This window comes from Panthera pardus, unplaced genomic scaffold (genome assembly GCF_024362965.1).
Source record: "Panthera pardus isolate Hobbes unplaced genomic scaffold, ASM2436296v1 HiC_scaffold_22, whole genome shotgun sequence".
Classification (NCBI taxonomy): Eukaryota; Metazoa; Chordata; class Mammalia; order Carnivora; family Felidae; genus Panthera; species Panthera pardus.
Window position 1 is genome coordinate 33,873,295 of NW_026526788.1, and position 15,414 is coordinate 33,888,708.

Consider the following 15,414-nt stretch of genomic DNA (forward strand, 5'->3'; position numbering starts at 1 on the left):
TGGGATCTCTTCTGCCACGGAAGTGGGCTCAGCAGAAACAGGGACACACTGCACTTAGGAGGAGAAACCACATTCAATACTGGAGCTGCCTGGGGTACTAGGAACTCTGCCTTCAACAACTTCACCCAGGTCTGGAAGCAGAGTGCCAGGGTGAAAGGTGAGGGCTCCGTCCCTAGATGCCATGAAATTCCTCAGAACGGCCAAGCTGGAAGGATGCAAGACATCTCCTGAGAGCTCTTAAGAAACAAGAGTGTCACAGTTCACAAAGGAGACCAGACGTGAGGACAGACAGACACAGACACAGAGACCAGGACCACCTACAGGAGGGTTTTGCCAGGGGGTTGAAGCCTTGACTGGGCAGGTCCTTACCAGGCTTACTGGGTCCTATCTGCCCCTCTTTCCTCAGTCTACTCTCTGGACCCATTGAGCAGGAAGGAGTGGGCAGAATAATGAGGTATTAAACAGATTCTAGCCAGGCACAGGATGAGGCTCAAGGCTGATGAGCTTCATGTAGGAAGGCTGGTGATGCCTGCTGGTCACCAAGGCCACAGGAAGGTAGCAGACAGTGGATGGCAGAGTCTGGGAGGCACAGGGGGATGGAATCAGCTGTCTGATCCACCATGACAACTGGCTCTCCCGGTTGCTACCTGTATGACCTTGAGTGAGTTAACCTCCCTGAACTTCAGTTTCTTCATCTATAAAATGGGATAAAATAGGGCCTAGGTCACAGGACAGTGGTGAGGATCTAATGGGACCATGCATGAAAAGCACTAAGCAGAGTCCTTGACACATAGCAAGTACTCACTAAGTGTAAACCATTGTCACTGTTACTGCTGCCATTCTTCCCTTCAGGTGGCCATTCCTACCCTAGTTGGGTCCCATCTAAGACTAGGGATCTCTCCATAACAAGAATTCTGACGTCCCAGAAGTGGCCTATGGTCCTATCTCCATGCTGGGGCGACTTAAAATTTATTTATTTTTCATGTGTTTACTACTATGCCCGACCACCTACTGTGTTAAGTGCTTTATATACACCAGAGTTTTCAACCCTGGCTGCCCATTAGAATCACTTGGGGAGCTTAAAAAAATCATTATGCCTATCCCCTGCCTAGGATTCTGATTTTATTTGTCTGGGGTGGGGGGTGTAGGCATCAGGGTGTTTTACAAGCTGTCCTATATAGGCAGGGTTGAAAGCCTTCGACATACATGATCGGAATCATCGCCACGTGATTTATTATCCCCACCGGAGAAATGAGGAAACTAAGGCTGGGAGGGCTGACATGACTTGTTCAGGATGTGGCAGGGCTATCATCCAAAACCAGGGATGGCTCTCTCTATGGCTTCTGCACTCTACAGCCTTTCAGACCTGGAGGCCTGCAAATGCCAGACTTCACAATTTTGAGAGGCATGGCTTCCTCTGTGGGGTCTGCCAACAGTGCTGACAAAGCCTAGTTCTAGCATTGGGCAGCTCCAGCCATGCCCGGGACTATCTCTGGGGGCTCCCGCTGGCCTTCGCCCTCAGGCAGGCCAGGCTCTCAGCCGTCTGGAGGAAAGCCTCCTGCTGCCCAGCTCCACGTCCCCAGGCTATTGCCTCCTGAGAGTTGGCAAGCGCCCAGCATGCACGGCTGGTTAGGGGGCTCTGTGACACCAATGCGCTCGCAGATGCCAAGTTAGGTGGTCCGTCCGGCATGCCCATCTCAGCCCGCAAGCATGGGACTCGCCTCCCTGGTGAGTGGGCCTGGCATGCTGGCCCTCCTGGTGGGGTGGCAGGGAGCCGAGGCAGGCGGTCGGGGGACTCATGCCACGTACCTTGCCCGGCCAGGCCGGCGGCGCTCGCGGCAGGCGAGGCGGGGGCGGAGCTCTGCCTGCCAACTGAGGGGATACAATCTCTCAGTGCACAGAGCTGCCGCAAAGCCACAGGGGCCAGTCAGCAGCGAGCATGCCCCAGCACGAGGCGCGGGAACCGCTGGCCGCCCACGCACAGCAAGGCCCAGGCGGCGTGGCCAAGCCAGCCGAGCTGGGGGAGCGAAGGCGCCAGGGGCAGGCTGATGAGCAGGTGCAGCCAGCCCTGCAGCAGTCTGGGGATCTGAGAGGACTGGGTTCGGTCAGGGTGTGGGGATTACCACAGCTCCAGCACCTGTCCCATAAGCACCTCAGGCGAGGGTCTAAAGCCTGAATCGGTGAGAGATGGTGTCCTTTCTGAGGCAGCCGGGCCCTCGCTTGAGGCTGTTGAGGAAACTGAGCCTCACCTTCAGACCTTCCCTCCTTAGGGGACTTACATGAGGATATTATCAGAGAGCCCTTTTCCTCTGGCCATATTCCAAACAGGAGGGACACTGGCACTCGGGGCCAGGGGTGGGTGCATGGCCCTTGTGCAGCTCGGTTCACTGATGGGCCCTAGCTGCCTATCCCTCTCTTATTCCTCTAGCTCCTTAGAGACACAGGTTGCTTGCCCTCTTCAAGGGAGGTAGCCAGCTTTTCTCAGCCTGTATTTCAGTATTCTGAGGGTGAAGATGCCCAAGAAATGAGCCTCAAGAAAGAAAACAAAGGCTGCTGAAGCAGTACATTCTAGAAGCCCTGATTCCACTATTAGCTAACCTGCTAGAGTCTAGGGCTAAGCTGCACCCTCTATTTGGGGTAAATTCAGAAAATGGCCTAGTTCATGCCCAAAAAAACACACAGGTGCCCTTCCTTCTTGATTATACCCGGTGACACCATTTTCTGCAGCAGCTTTTAGAGACAGGCTCTATCCCCAGATGTCCCAGAGTCATACTAGAGTGCTTGCAGCACTTTTTTGGGTCTCCTCTGACCCAGGGCAAAGTGAGCTCAAAGGCTGACAAGGTCTGGGCAGCAAGGACAGGAGGCTCTTTAGGGATGCGTGAAAGTGCTCTGTCCTAACAGAGAGACCAATTTCCTGAAACCAGGATACCAATTTTCTGAAATGGGACGGGGGAGGGAGGTTGATGTGGAGGCCTTGGGACAGGGCACATGCTACTGATTTCCTGGTCTAGAAGAAACGCAGTGGCCTGTCTTCACATTTCTTCTACTCGGAGAGACAACAGATCACCATTCTAGGTCAGCACAGAAATGCCCTTGACCATCCTCCAGAAAGCTCTCACACTGAGAAAGTAGAAGCTTCAAGTAATTGGAAGACAAGAAGCCTGATGTGGAACTACAGGTCCATCTCTGTTGGAGGCAGCCAAGCTGTGCTGTCCTGCTCTCATTTGTGAGAGTTGAATCCAGAACCAAAGTCTTCCCTTTATGGATATCTACATAAGAATGAGTCCCAAACCAGCAACACAGGGGATGGGCCTGAGGTGGGACACTTCCCTGGTTCACTTTCCAGTCCTGACCCCCCCAGGGCCCTATGGCTCTCACTTGGATAGAGCTCATGAAGACCTAGGACTTCCCACCTGCAGTATCCTCAGACTCAGGGCCCTTAGGTTATCCTGAATCAGCACAGACAAGCCCCTCCTGATCAAGGGGGCAACCCTGGCCCAGAGTGGCTGTCTACAGGAGTGCTGCCACACAACTCTGTCTCCACGTCAGCACAGGAAAGCAAGGGAAGGAATCTTGCTATGAGAACAAGAGAAAGGGTCTTCAGCCAAAACAGTGGGGCTGGGAGTTGCGAGGCTGTGGAGGCCGGAGGGGAAAAGGCAAGCTGGGAAGAGACCTTCTTTCTTCAGTTAAGTTCTGACATTAACCTTTTCCTCACAGAAAGCCACTGGGCTTCCCCACTGAGGGCAAACAATGATGGGGTTGGGTTGGGGTGGGGTGGAGTGTCTTGCATCTTAAAAAGACATGCCAAGTGTGATTTACAAATTACTGGTCCCAACTATCCCAATTTCTCAGGCAAATTTAAGCAAGTTGCTTTCCCTTCATCCTGCTGGTCTCTATTTCTTTACTTTTACACAACTAGTATCACAGAACATATTTTAAGCACAGTCTCTACAAAATGTTTAAGCATCTGGAAAAATTTCTATTAGTCATCCCTACTTAGACACAATAAAGTAGAGATGGTCCCAGTAGGCAAATTAATGGTGGTGATTGAGAAGATTCACTACATCTCATCTCTTTCTTTTCCCCAGCACATTGTCCAATACCCTAGTGACTGGCTAAAAGCTTAAAGTGCTAAGAGTCTTTAGAGAACTAAATAAGAATCCCCAGGGACAAGGTAAATGGGAGGCTGGGCAGTTTACTCTTTGGGAGGGTTTAGGGAATAGAATTCGTAAATGTGAACCCAAGAGAAGTCCCCCAGAATCTCATGTAATAGGACCCAGCAGCAGCAGCCCCTCAAAACAGGGTCATCTTCATATTGGTCAAGGTATTGCCTCAGACACCCACCACTGGGATGACAACACCCTGTTCTGACCCACTCACCTCAGTGGAATTAAAGTGCACGGCTGGGAAAACATACCTGAGAAGTTTCTGGAGACAAGCATGGTCGTGAGGATGGCACCCTGGGGAAAGAAGAAGGGCCTGTCAATTCAGCTGGAACTCTCGAAAAGCATAGCCTGGTCTCAGGCAGAGGGCAGCTGCTGTCCAGAGCCTCAAGGCCTCAGGTCTTTGGGGCTTCCCAACATGTACAACTTTCACAGCTCAGCTCCAGCCAGAAGGGGAGCTTCCTTTTTGATGGGGTAGGACAGGTTTTTGTCCTGTCAAAAGCCATGATTCCAGGATGCTGGCAGCCTGGAAAGGCAAGACTCACCTTCAGTTTTCTCCGTGCGTTGAACTTGCGCAAGCACTCCACAGTCTCTTGACGATGCATCATGGACGCCACCGTGGATCGTTGCTGGAACCCAAACAGACAGGCCTGTGAGCCCTCCTGCCAGGTCCTCTGCCCCTCACCCTAGTCCTAGCACTGTTGGCTCTGTGCTCAGCCACCCCTGAGTTGATCTGAAGATAAAATGAGGTCATAGATGTGAAATGCTTTTACAACAAAAGCACTATCCCGAACTCAAGGTTATATAAGGACAAAAATCCGAACATGAAAACATCACTGATAACTGATGCTAGATTAGGAGGGTGCATGAGACAGCACTCTCCCCTTCCTTGGGAAATGGGAGGCTACGGAATGGAAGAGAGTATCCTGTGTGTTGTGATCCTCATGCAGTAACTCCTTCAGCAACTGCTGGCTGAGCACGTACTGCACTCCTGAGCAGTGAGAGAACAGGCAGTGTTCCTGCTCTCTACAGAGAATGTTCATCCCTTCCAAGAGCCCCTCTCATCACACCCCCACAAGGACCTGAAAGCTGATCTGAGAAGCTAAGGGTCTTCACCTTGAAGTATCAATTGTTTTCATCATTTTGGATGGTAATTTCTCTTCAGTGTATCACTGCTAACTTCCTTCCTCCTTAAAGAGTCCACTGAAAATGATTTACAATTATGATGATTTACAATGATTTCCTTGATGACTCAGGGTCATCAATACAAGCATCAATTATTATGTAATATTTTAATAGAGTGATGTCCTCAGGAGCTACGGAGTTATATAGGATGGTGGAGGGTGGGGCCTATGAGAATGACTCCCAGGACATAGTATAATCCCCAGTTCTTGAGTATCTGTTTTAAGTTGCTCACTGCCCCCCTCCTCCCTTTGCTGTTGCTGTCTTGGCTACTCTGCTAGAAAAATAAATCCCACAACATGCAGCCTGGTGCCCCTCCATGGGGCTGCCCCATAATCCTTCCCCTCATCCCTGGCCCACTCCTTTTCCTGGTTCCCAAAGCAAGTCTGCCAACCTCCTCTTCCCTTTCCTGAGTCTTATAACTTCACTTCCTCCTCCACAGCATAAATTGTTCCACAAAGAGAAATGAGAGATCATCACACAAGAACTCCTTCAACTTCAGACCCCCATCCACAAAGTGATTTTCATCTGATATCAACCTCTTTTTACTAGCCCAACATTTGCTTCTTCAATTAGTCAATATTTTTAATCCTTTATTCTAGACTATATTCTTCTCTATACATTATACTCAAGCCTCTCCTTAAACAAAAATATAAAACTCCCCTGACTCATCATCTTCTGTATACAGTACCATTTCTTTCTCTCCTCACCCTCATTCCCTCTTCCCTCACTGAAGAAAGGGTTCAGTTTCTCACTCCACTGCCTCTGTCAGTGAAATAATGAAACAATGGCTTCTGATTGGTCAGAGTATATGGATTCTTCTCCATCTTTATCATGGACTCTCTGTGGCAGACCATCCCTTATTGAGACCTCGTTTCTTAGGATCTCCTGCTCCTGAACCTCCTTCGGCCACAGAAGTTCTCATTCCCAGCCCTCTTTGCTGGCTCCTCTAACTGTGTCTTTACTTGCTGGTGTTCAGTGGCCATCTCTTTTCTTATCGAAGCAAATACAAGCCATAATGGGAATTCGATCAGCATTGAAACAATCCCATTTATTTCAACACCACCCACACAGAAATGACTGCAACCCACATTTCCAATTTTTAACTTCTTTTCTAATCTTTGGAACCACATTTCTAACTACCCATCTGATGTCTCCAGCTAGAGGTCCCCAGACACCACACTCGATATGTATAAAACTAACATCATCATCTTTTCTCACAAACTGGCTCTTCCTCTGGGTTTCCTCTGAATCAGTGAATGGTACAACCCTCTGCTTATTACCAACTCAAAATCTGGCAGTCCCCATAGATACCTCTCTCCTTCACTCCCTAAATCCAACTGCTCACTTAATCCTTTTGATTCTGTCTACCAAATATCTCCCAAATCTGTGCACTCTTTGCCACACCACTCAGTCTCCTATCATTACCCTTAGCTAAGACCTCATCTGGTCTTGCTTAGACAATTACGACAGCTTCCTGAGCTCTCTGCCCCAGCCTCCTTTCTTCTTCAATTTCATTTTCTACAAAGCTTCCAAAGTGACCTTTATTAACTGTGTACTTCATTGCCTCTTTATTTTTTTGTAATTTATTGTCTTCAGATTTTATTTTTTTCTAAGCAATCTCTACACCCAACATAGATCTTGAACTTACAGCCCTGAGATCAAGAGTCACATGCTCCACTGACCAAGCCAGCCAGACGCCCCTTCGTTCCCTCTTTAAATCCCTTAAATGGTTCCCTGTGCTCTCAGAATAAAATCCAAACTCATTAGGCAGAGACTTGTATGTCATGGAATCTTTTTGGCCTTGTTCTCTTGCATTTTTGTAGGCATATCTTCATCTACAACAAAACTACTTAACATTCCTTAAACTTGCCACAATTTCCCATGGCCTTTCACCCTGGCCCATGCTAACCTCTGTCTTCAGGTTGTTATCCTGAGGAACTCCCAGCCAGCTGTCAAGAACCAGGACAGAGGTCACCTCCTCCATGCAGCCTTCAGTAACCTCACTACTCACCAGACAACAAGAGTTCCTGTGCACTCATTAGATTTTTTTATGTACTTGTCACATTGCAGAATGGCTGCTGTTTGAGTGCCTACGTCCCCAGATAATTTTTAAGATCTCTGGGGGGAAGGGACCATGCTTTACTCATCTTTTTATCTTCAGTACCCACACAGTGACTGGCACTGAAGAGGCACTCAGTAAACACAGGAAAAGCAAATACATAAATGCACCATGGTTGTCAGGAGGCCTAACTGTACCAGATCCTCTTCTTTGTTTGAAAACAGATTTCAGGGGTGCCTGAGTGGCTCAATCAGTTGAGCATCCAACTTGGGCTCAGGTCATGATCTCACGGCTTGTGGGTTCAAGCCCCGCATCGGGCTCTGTACTGACAGCTCAGAGCCTGGAGCCTTCTTTGGATTCTGTGTATCCCTCTCTCTCCTCCCCTCCCCCGCTTTCACTTGCACTCTCTCTCTCTCAAAAGTAAATAAAAATTAAAAAATATTAAAAAAAAGAAAACAGATTTCAGCTTTATAGAAGTGTTCATGGAAAAAGAATATGTTGATCCACATTGACAGCCAGGAGGCTCTCCTAGCTTTATGACTGAACTTCAAGATGCTCTTTTTAACTGCCCAGAGGCCCCTTTTGTTTATTTGTTGGGTCTTGGTCACATTTCCATTAGAGTTGTGTGACAGCTGAGAGCTGAATATGCACCCTAAGCTTGGTAATTCACTTTGGGTTGTGCCAGCTGCTTTCTACCATCAACTCTCTAGAGTCTGCAAGGGTCAACCTAAGCGTTCATTCAAGATCAGAAATCACACCTGACAAGTAAGTAGGGGAGAGACAGGTTGAAGCCAATTAGGCCACTGCCTCCTTGAATCCCTCCTGGGCCCCACCCAGTCCCCCTCCCTCTCTGCTGGGTCTTTGCTCAGGGCCCAGAATTATTCTTTGTTCATAAAAAGGAGGGTGAGGAGAGTACTAAGGGCACATTGAGGGCTGACATCTCTGAGATCCTCCACCCCAGGCGAAGACACTTACGCAGACCCATGGATGTTTGAGAGCCTGGTCAGCTGTGATGCGCTTCGCAGGGTTTATGGTCAGCATCTGGTTGATTAAGTTCTTGGCTTCAGGAGTCACCGTGTCCCACTCTGGTGATGGGAACTAAGCAGGAAGAGGGAAAGGAGACATATGAAATCTGTGAGCCCCACACTCTGAAAGGGAGGCTCTGTGTTCGTTCCAACGCCTATAAATGGGATATTCTGTGCTATCTAAACCTCCCTGGCAGAGAGATGGAGAAGCCCTGGGGCATCCCAGCACCTGTGTCAAAACTTAAACACTAGGAGAGGAAGATAGAATCATGGTTAGAATGCCAGGATATCAGATCAGAGTGGGAAGGGGATTCCAGCAATCCCATCTCCTGGTTCAACCCCATCTCCTTACTAGAAAGAAACAGTGGCTCAACAATGTGCCCAAGGCTGCACTGCAGTGGACACTTCTTTGTGTCCCTATGTTATGTACCACATCACACCTCTCAGGCCATTCTCTGCAAATAACGGATCAAAGAGCTTCCATGCGCTCCTCAATTTTATAACTACCAAGAAAGGCTGTGCAAAAAAGTTGTTCCTGGGATAGGGGGTGGCAGGAATTGAGACCTGTATGCCCATCCTTGGGTCCTCAAAGTCCCCAGACACTCCCCATATCCCATGACATACTAAACATGTCCCCTCCTGTGGACAGAGCCCGAGGGTCATGAACAAACCAGTCCTTACATCATAGGCCCCAGCCTTGATCTGCTGATACAACTTGTGCTGATCCTCATCCCAGAAGGGAGGGTATCCCACCAGGAGGATATACAGGATGACCCCTACGAGACAGAACACAGGTCATCGGGGTCACTCACCTACTTCACTGAGGAACCAAGAAAAGCCACACAGGGCTCAGCCACACAGAAAGTCAAGGTTATATCAGAGATGGAAGTGGATGGCAGACGATAATGCTGTGCCACTAGCCCCCTCCTGCTATCCTTCGCTCCCAGTGTCACCGCCCACATCAGGGATTTCTTTAGGCATAAGCCATCCTCTAAGGCGTGGGTAAATCCCTCTTCAGGAAGGATGCAGTATAATCCAGGAAGTACTTGGGGAGGAGCGAGTGATGAGAACAGCCATCCCAGGGGCACTAGAGCAAACACCGTGATTTCACACACACCAGACACTTGTGGGGCCCACGAGGAATAGCGATGCCTCTTTCTCACCATCACTGGAAGTTGAGGGCCCTTAACATCAAAAAGCTGAGGGTGTGGAATGGGCTTACCGCAGGCCCAGATATCCACAGGTTTTCCGTAGGGATCTTTCCTCAAGACCTCAGGGGACAAGTAACCCGGGGTGCCAGCAAAACCTGTAGCAGAAGAGAGGGCAGAGGCACACTGAACCCACTTTCTCTCTCATTAAAACCACATCAGCAATTTCCCCCAAGTCCCTTCTCATTCCTGCTGCTTTTGCTACATAAGCTCTCAGCACGTGGGCAGCAAGAGATGGCAGGCTGGGTTTCTTGTAGTGCCCAGAATAAAAATCAGAGGGCAACTCCGTGTGCCTACCAGGAGCTCCCATTCCTCCCCAGAGGCAGCAAGAATGCTGTGCTGACAACAGCTAGACTCACTGTACTGAGTCACGTAGGGCCAGGGGGACGCTCTCTACCCTCCCCCTTCTCCGGTCTCTAAGGAGACCAGGACCATTAAGGGTCTGGCTTCTAGTTCTGAAAGAGGAAAGCAGATCAGGAAGAGGAGGAAGGGCGGGGGCCACATTCCAGGAAGACAGGGTCACTCTTACCAAACCAAGCCTGCTGCTCTCCCTGTACTTCAATGGCTAGGCCAAAATCAGCCAGCTTGACGGCGGCACCCTTGCATTTACTCGCCAGCAGCAGGTTTTCAGGCTGTATAAGGGAAAAAAACCTTATGAGGCACCCACCCTCTGGCCCTGAGGAAGCCTTGTTTGGGTCCTCGCAGTACCACACCCTGGCACCAGGTGGCGCCTATGCTTCACAAGCAGAAGGCAAAGGGGGAGCCTGGGTAGTAGTACCTTCAGGTCCCGGTGGACGATGTCATGCTGGTGGATGTGGTTAACACTCTCCAGGATCTGATGTATACAGTGGCTGTAAAAGCACAAGGAAAAGAAATGTCAGTGCAGGGTTAAACTACTCATCCACGACCACACACTACAGATTAAAGCATGTAAGTCTGGGTTACAGATTCACAGGGAATCACTGAACAATAGCTAAAACCTTGGACTCTGGACATCATCTAGTTCAACCTATTTTACAGAAGAAACTGAGAGGTCCAGGCATATTAACAGGTTTGTCCAGGGATTCCCACTAGATAATGGCAGAGGACAGACCAGAACAGAGTCCACCAGGCCTCCCTAGACTGCAAAGGCCCAATACAACCAGTCCATTTCCAGGAAATTGGGGACACTCCTGAGAAAGAGAGACCATCCAATCCCTTCCTTCTTTTTTCCCCCTATAGAAACTCTGTTCTTGGAGAAGAGACTTGTGGTGGCATCTTAGGAAAGCTAGTACAACTATACCTAAGTTGTTTTGTTGGAGGTACACTCACTCATTTAAACATTTATTGACAACCTATAGGCACTGTGCTTGGTAGCACACAGACTATAAAGATAAAACCCAGGACGCAGACACCTTTAAGAAATGATGTGCTTAACTACTGGGCATTTATCCAAGGGATACATGTATGCTGTTTCAAAGGGACACTTGCACCCCAATGTTTATAGCAGCACTATCAACAATACCTAAAGTATGAAAAGAGCTCAAATGTCCATTGATGGATGAATGGATAAAGAAGATGTGGTATACATATACAATGGAGTATTATTCAGCAATCAAAAAGAATGAAATCTTGCCATTTGCAACTACGTGGATGGAACTAGCGGGCATTATGCTAAGTGAAATTAGTCAGAGAAAGACAAATATCATATGACTTCACTCATATGAGGACTTTAAGACACAAAACAGATGAACATAAGGGAAGGGAAGCAAAAATAATATAAAAACAGGGAGGGGGACAAAACAGAAGAGACTCTTAAATATGGAGAACAAATAGAGGGTTACTGGAGGGGTTGTGGGAGGGGGGATGGGCTAAATGGGTAAGGGGCATTAAGGAATCTACTTATGAAATCATCGTTGCACTATATGCTAACAAATTTGGATGTAAATGAAAAAAGTAAAATAAAAAAAAAAAAAGAAACGATGTGCTTAAGAAGGTTCCAAACAGGGCAACTGAGGAACATTTCTGGTGATGATTTTCCACAGAAAAAAAACAAACTAACCCAGAGTCACCTTCACCTACTATTTCTTTTCTTTCTTTTCTTTTTTTTTTAAATAAGGTCCACGCCCAACATGGCGTACTCAACGTGGGGCTTGAATACATGACCCTGAGACCTCAAGAGTCTCATGCTTTATCACTGGAGCCAGCCAGGCACTGCAACTGCTATTTCTTGAATCAGGCTGTCCACCTTCCAAAATATCCTGCCACACTTGCAGTCAAACTCCTGACAGAGAGCATTGGTGATCTAGAGCAATGGTGAAAAGTGGGGGATGATTTTGCCCACAGGGGACATCTGGTAACGTCTGGAGACATTGCTGGTTTTCACAAGCCATCCTCTAAGGTGTGGGTAAATCCCTTTTCAGCGGGGGGAGATGCTACTGGCATCTAGTGGGTAGAGCCCAGGGATACTTCTAACATGCTACAATGCACAGGAGAGGCCCTCACAACAAAAAATTATCTGGTCCCAAACATCAGTAGTGTTGAAGTTGAGGATCACTGGCCTAGAGAATGAGACCCCAGCCAGCCGGGAGGTACCACCAGGTATGCAGAGCAGGCTTGCAGAGTGTCGGGGGGTGCTGGTCTGATGTCCTGGACTTCTTATTCCTTCCTCTAAAATCTGATTCTGGGGCTTCCACAAGAGCCAAGGGGTCTTACCAGGCTCCTGGAGGCTGAGGCTCAGGCCTCCCTTCAGGACACAGCCCATGAGTAGGCCAAAGAGACTTCAAGACTGAGCTGAAGAGGCGAGTCTCCACAGAAATGTATAATTAGAACAGAGCCAGGCTAGCAGGGAGAGCCTTCTGGCCAAAAATGGCAAAAGTGCGAAGTGTCCCAGCAGAGCCAGGCCAAGCCCACTGGTACAGTCACACACAACCCCTCCCCTCCCCCTAGCCAGCTCTCCCTCCTCCCCGCCAGGCTCCCAGAGCTATCACCGCCTCCTCCTGCCCCAGAGTCTGGTCCTCCCCTGCTGGCACTGGAATTCATCTCCCCACTTGAGAATTTTTCCCCGAGGCCGAAGCATCTGAAATTGATCAGCAAACGCTGGCCTCTCAGGGTTGAGAAATTTGTGAGGAAGCTGCACTCCCCCACTCTCCAGAGGCAGCCAGAGCTGCCACAAATGCCAGATAAACTGTAGGCAGGAAGATCAAAACCAGGTTGTATGGACATCACCCTCAGAGAAATCTCAGGGCTGGGGGAGGAGCCAAGGCAGGAAATACAGGTCACACAAGCACCTAAGAGCTTTGTGGGCTTCCGTGGGGGGGCGGGTGAAGGCTGAGGGATATGACCAAGGAACAGTCCTCCAGCCTGAGGAGCCCCACATCAGGGCTGGTCATGGTGGTCAAGAGACTAAGTGATCCAGGATGGAATCTCTGCCAAGAAGGTTCCTGGTTGGATTATTAGCCCAGATGTTTACACTCCTTCAGAACACAAGCCATGTTTCCGCCATCTCTGGATCATTCCCAGGATGCCTTGCACACAGTAAAATTCGTCAAAGGAAAGAAGCAGGGTTGGGAGGGCCCTTGGGCAGACTTGCAAGTACACAGTAGTGCAAAGAAAAGGTATTTCCAGAGTGAAAGGATAAAGGAGACTTGCAAATGCTTCGCAAAAACACAGATCTGGGAGTATTGAACTTTTAACTTCTAACATCACCTATCAAATGCAACCCAGGTCCAGCTTACAGAATCTCTGTCCAGATAAGAGCTCTTCTGATCTTCCCCAAAGACTATTCAAATAGGCAAAATGCCTGCTCCCCCTAACGTGGCCAAGGCTCACACTGAACTCTAGGGCGCCCATCTCACCTGGCATCAGCTTCACTGTAGTACTCTCTGGCCACGATGTCTTCAAACAGCTCCCCGCCGGTAACACTGCAACCAACAGACAGAGAGAGTCAAAGGGGGTAGGTCAGTTGGCCAATACCAGCATCCAACAGGTAACAGGTCACACCAAGGAACAGCTTTTAAAGAAATCCAAACTCTACATGCATTTCATCTGAGAGCCCAGAACATGCTCGATCCTTCAATGACATGGGGCTTCACCTTGGGGTAATGTGGGCCCTCCTTTTCTCCAGCACATTTGTTTCTATAACCTACAGATTAGTTAACACTCAGGCAAAGAAGAATATACAGAGATCTAAGAGAAAATAATCAATCTACTCAGAAAGTCATAGCTTTGAGACCAATATGAATACTAAGATACACAGCTACCCAAGAAGGACAGACCTATTCTTAAAGTTGAAGAATAATGAGACCAAGGACACAGAGACCCAATCCTGAAAATACCAGAGAGGCATTTCCAGGAGGTAAAGAGCCACTTTTAAGATATTAAACCACAACCAAAGTGGAGGAGAGACCAATTGGAGTCCAGTTTATGACTAATAAAAGCCACCTTCAATTTCCGAGAATTTTTAAGGTCATGTGAAGAGCTGTATTCTATTTCTCCACTAAGGACAACACACCAAGAAACAAGAAAAAAGCATTTGCACAAGGTGTGCTGCTGAACAGAAATGCAAGAGTAATGCCATCCGGGGGTTCAGAGCCCTGGGGAGATACTGAGTGAGCAATGAGGTCCCCTGAGCAACCTGCCCATTACTAGAGGAAGTTCAAACTCAAACCCTTTCTTTTGGCTAAAGGAGAGGGACTCTCAGCAGAGGCTGAAGACCCAGTTTAGGTCTTTTTCCAAGCCTTCATCTTGAGCCAGCTGGAGGGAAAGGCCCCCACACCCTCAGAAAGTGGAACTTACAGGTCAAACACGAGGTAGTGAAACCCTTCTTCAGAAATACTGTCATGGAGGCGCACTGCAAGAGAGGAGATGGGGACAGAGATTAACAGAGAGAAACCTTGGAAACCTACTCCTCTCCTCTTCAGCAATCCCACCCCTGTCCCAGCCTGTCAGCCTCACTGGACGGTCTTCTGAAGGAGTGGCAGTAAGAAGTGGCGACATGCCCATCACCCCCCAAGACCAGGTGACACAGCCACAGAACAGAGAAACAACCAGACCTCAGGTCCAGTGCTCTGGCTGCCATCTCATACTGCCTCAAACATAGGCAAGAGATAGAAGCTTTGTGGCTAAGAAATAAGACAGAAAAGCAGGAACCTTCCCAGAGGTGCTAGTCCCAGAGGAGGTGGTCCTGGGATATGATGCGTGACAGTGTAACATAGAGCAAGAGCAAGGACCACCTGGGGATGCTGACCGCAGAGGAACAAAGAATGACAAGATGGACGAGCCCGAGAGCTCTTTTACGGGAGTAGATGGGAAAAGGGGAATTAAAGGCAAGGGGAAAAGCTGGAAAGGTAGAGCCCAGCAGGAAGGCACGTGGAGGAGGCTAATGGATGGTAAGCATGGGAGGCAACATGCAAACTCAGGCAATGACAATAATAATTGTTTATTAAAGTGCTTATTACATGCCAGGCCTTGGGTTAGGCTCTTTGCATACATTATGTATTTCTACAAGCATTTATTGAGTGCCTACTATGTGTCAGATTCTGTGCTGGATGGTGGGATTTAGGGACATAGCAGCTGCCTCCGAGGAGTTTATTCTTCTGGACAACCACTCCCATTCTACAGATGAGGACGCTGGAGGCTCAGAGATGTTGTATCTTACCAAAGGCCAAAGATATAATAGGTCAAGATGTAAATCCAGCTCTTTCTGAGTCCAAAGACTGGTCTACACCACTGCTTCCCATAAGAGATGCAGTGTAGCCCACACAGCCAGGCAATAGAGCAATGGAGACTGTGAG

The 15,414-nt window shown here is 48.6% G+C and overlaps 1 protein-coding gene across 22 annotated transcripts in view; it reads right to left on the reverse strand.

Annotated features, from left to right (window-relative positions):
• CAMK2G (calcium/calmodulin dependent protein kinase II gamma) overlaps positions 1-15,414 on the reverse strand; it is a 55,931-nt gene that overhangs the window by 21,145 nt on the left and 19,372 nt on the right. For 10 of the 22 annotated variants that reach the window (XM_019444596.2, XM_053909579.1, XM_019444599.2 and 7 more), the window contains exons 4-12: positions 14,417-14,471; positions 13,477-13,542; positions 10,419-10,491; positions 10,170-10,272; positions 9,655-9,738; positions 9,114-9,208; positions 8,383-8,505; positions 4,709-4,792; positions 4,418-4,460 (exon numbers count right to left, since the gene is read on the reverse strand). In XM_019444596.2, the coding sequence (XP_019300141.1) occupies positions 4,418-4,460; positions 4,709-4,792; positions 8,383-8,505; positions 9,114-9,208; positions 9,655-9,738; positions 10,170-10,272; positions 10,419-10,491; positions 13,477-13,542; positions 14,417-14,471 (726 nt within the window). Of the gene's footprint in view, positions 1-1,809; positions 1,873-4,417; positions 4,461-4,708; positions 4,793-8,382; positions 8,506-9,113; positions 9,209-9,654; positions 9,739-10,169; positions 10,273-10,418; positions 10,492-13,476; positions 13,543-14,416; positions 14,472-15,414 lie in introns of all 22 variants that reach the window. The other 12 variants (XM_019444587.2, XM_019444586.2, XM_019444600.2 and 9 more) reach the window with 3 other exon arrangements.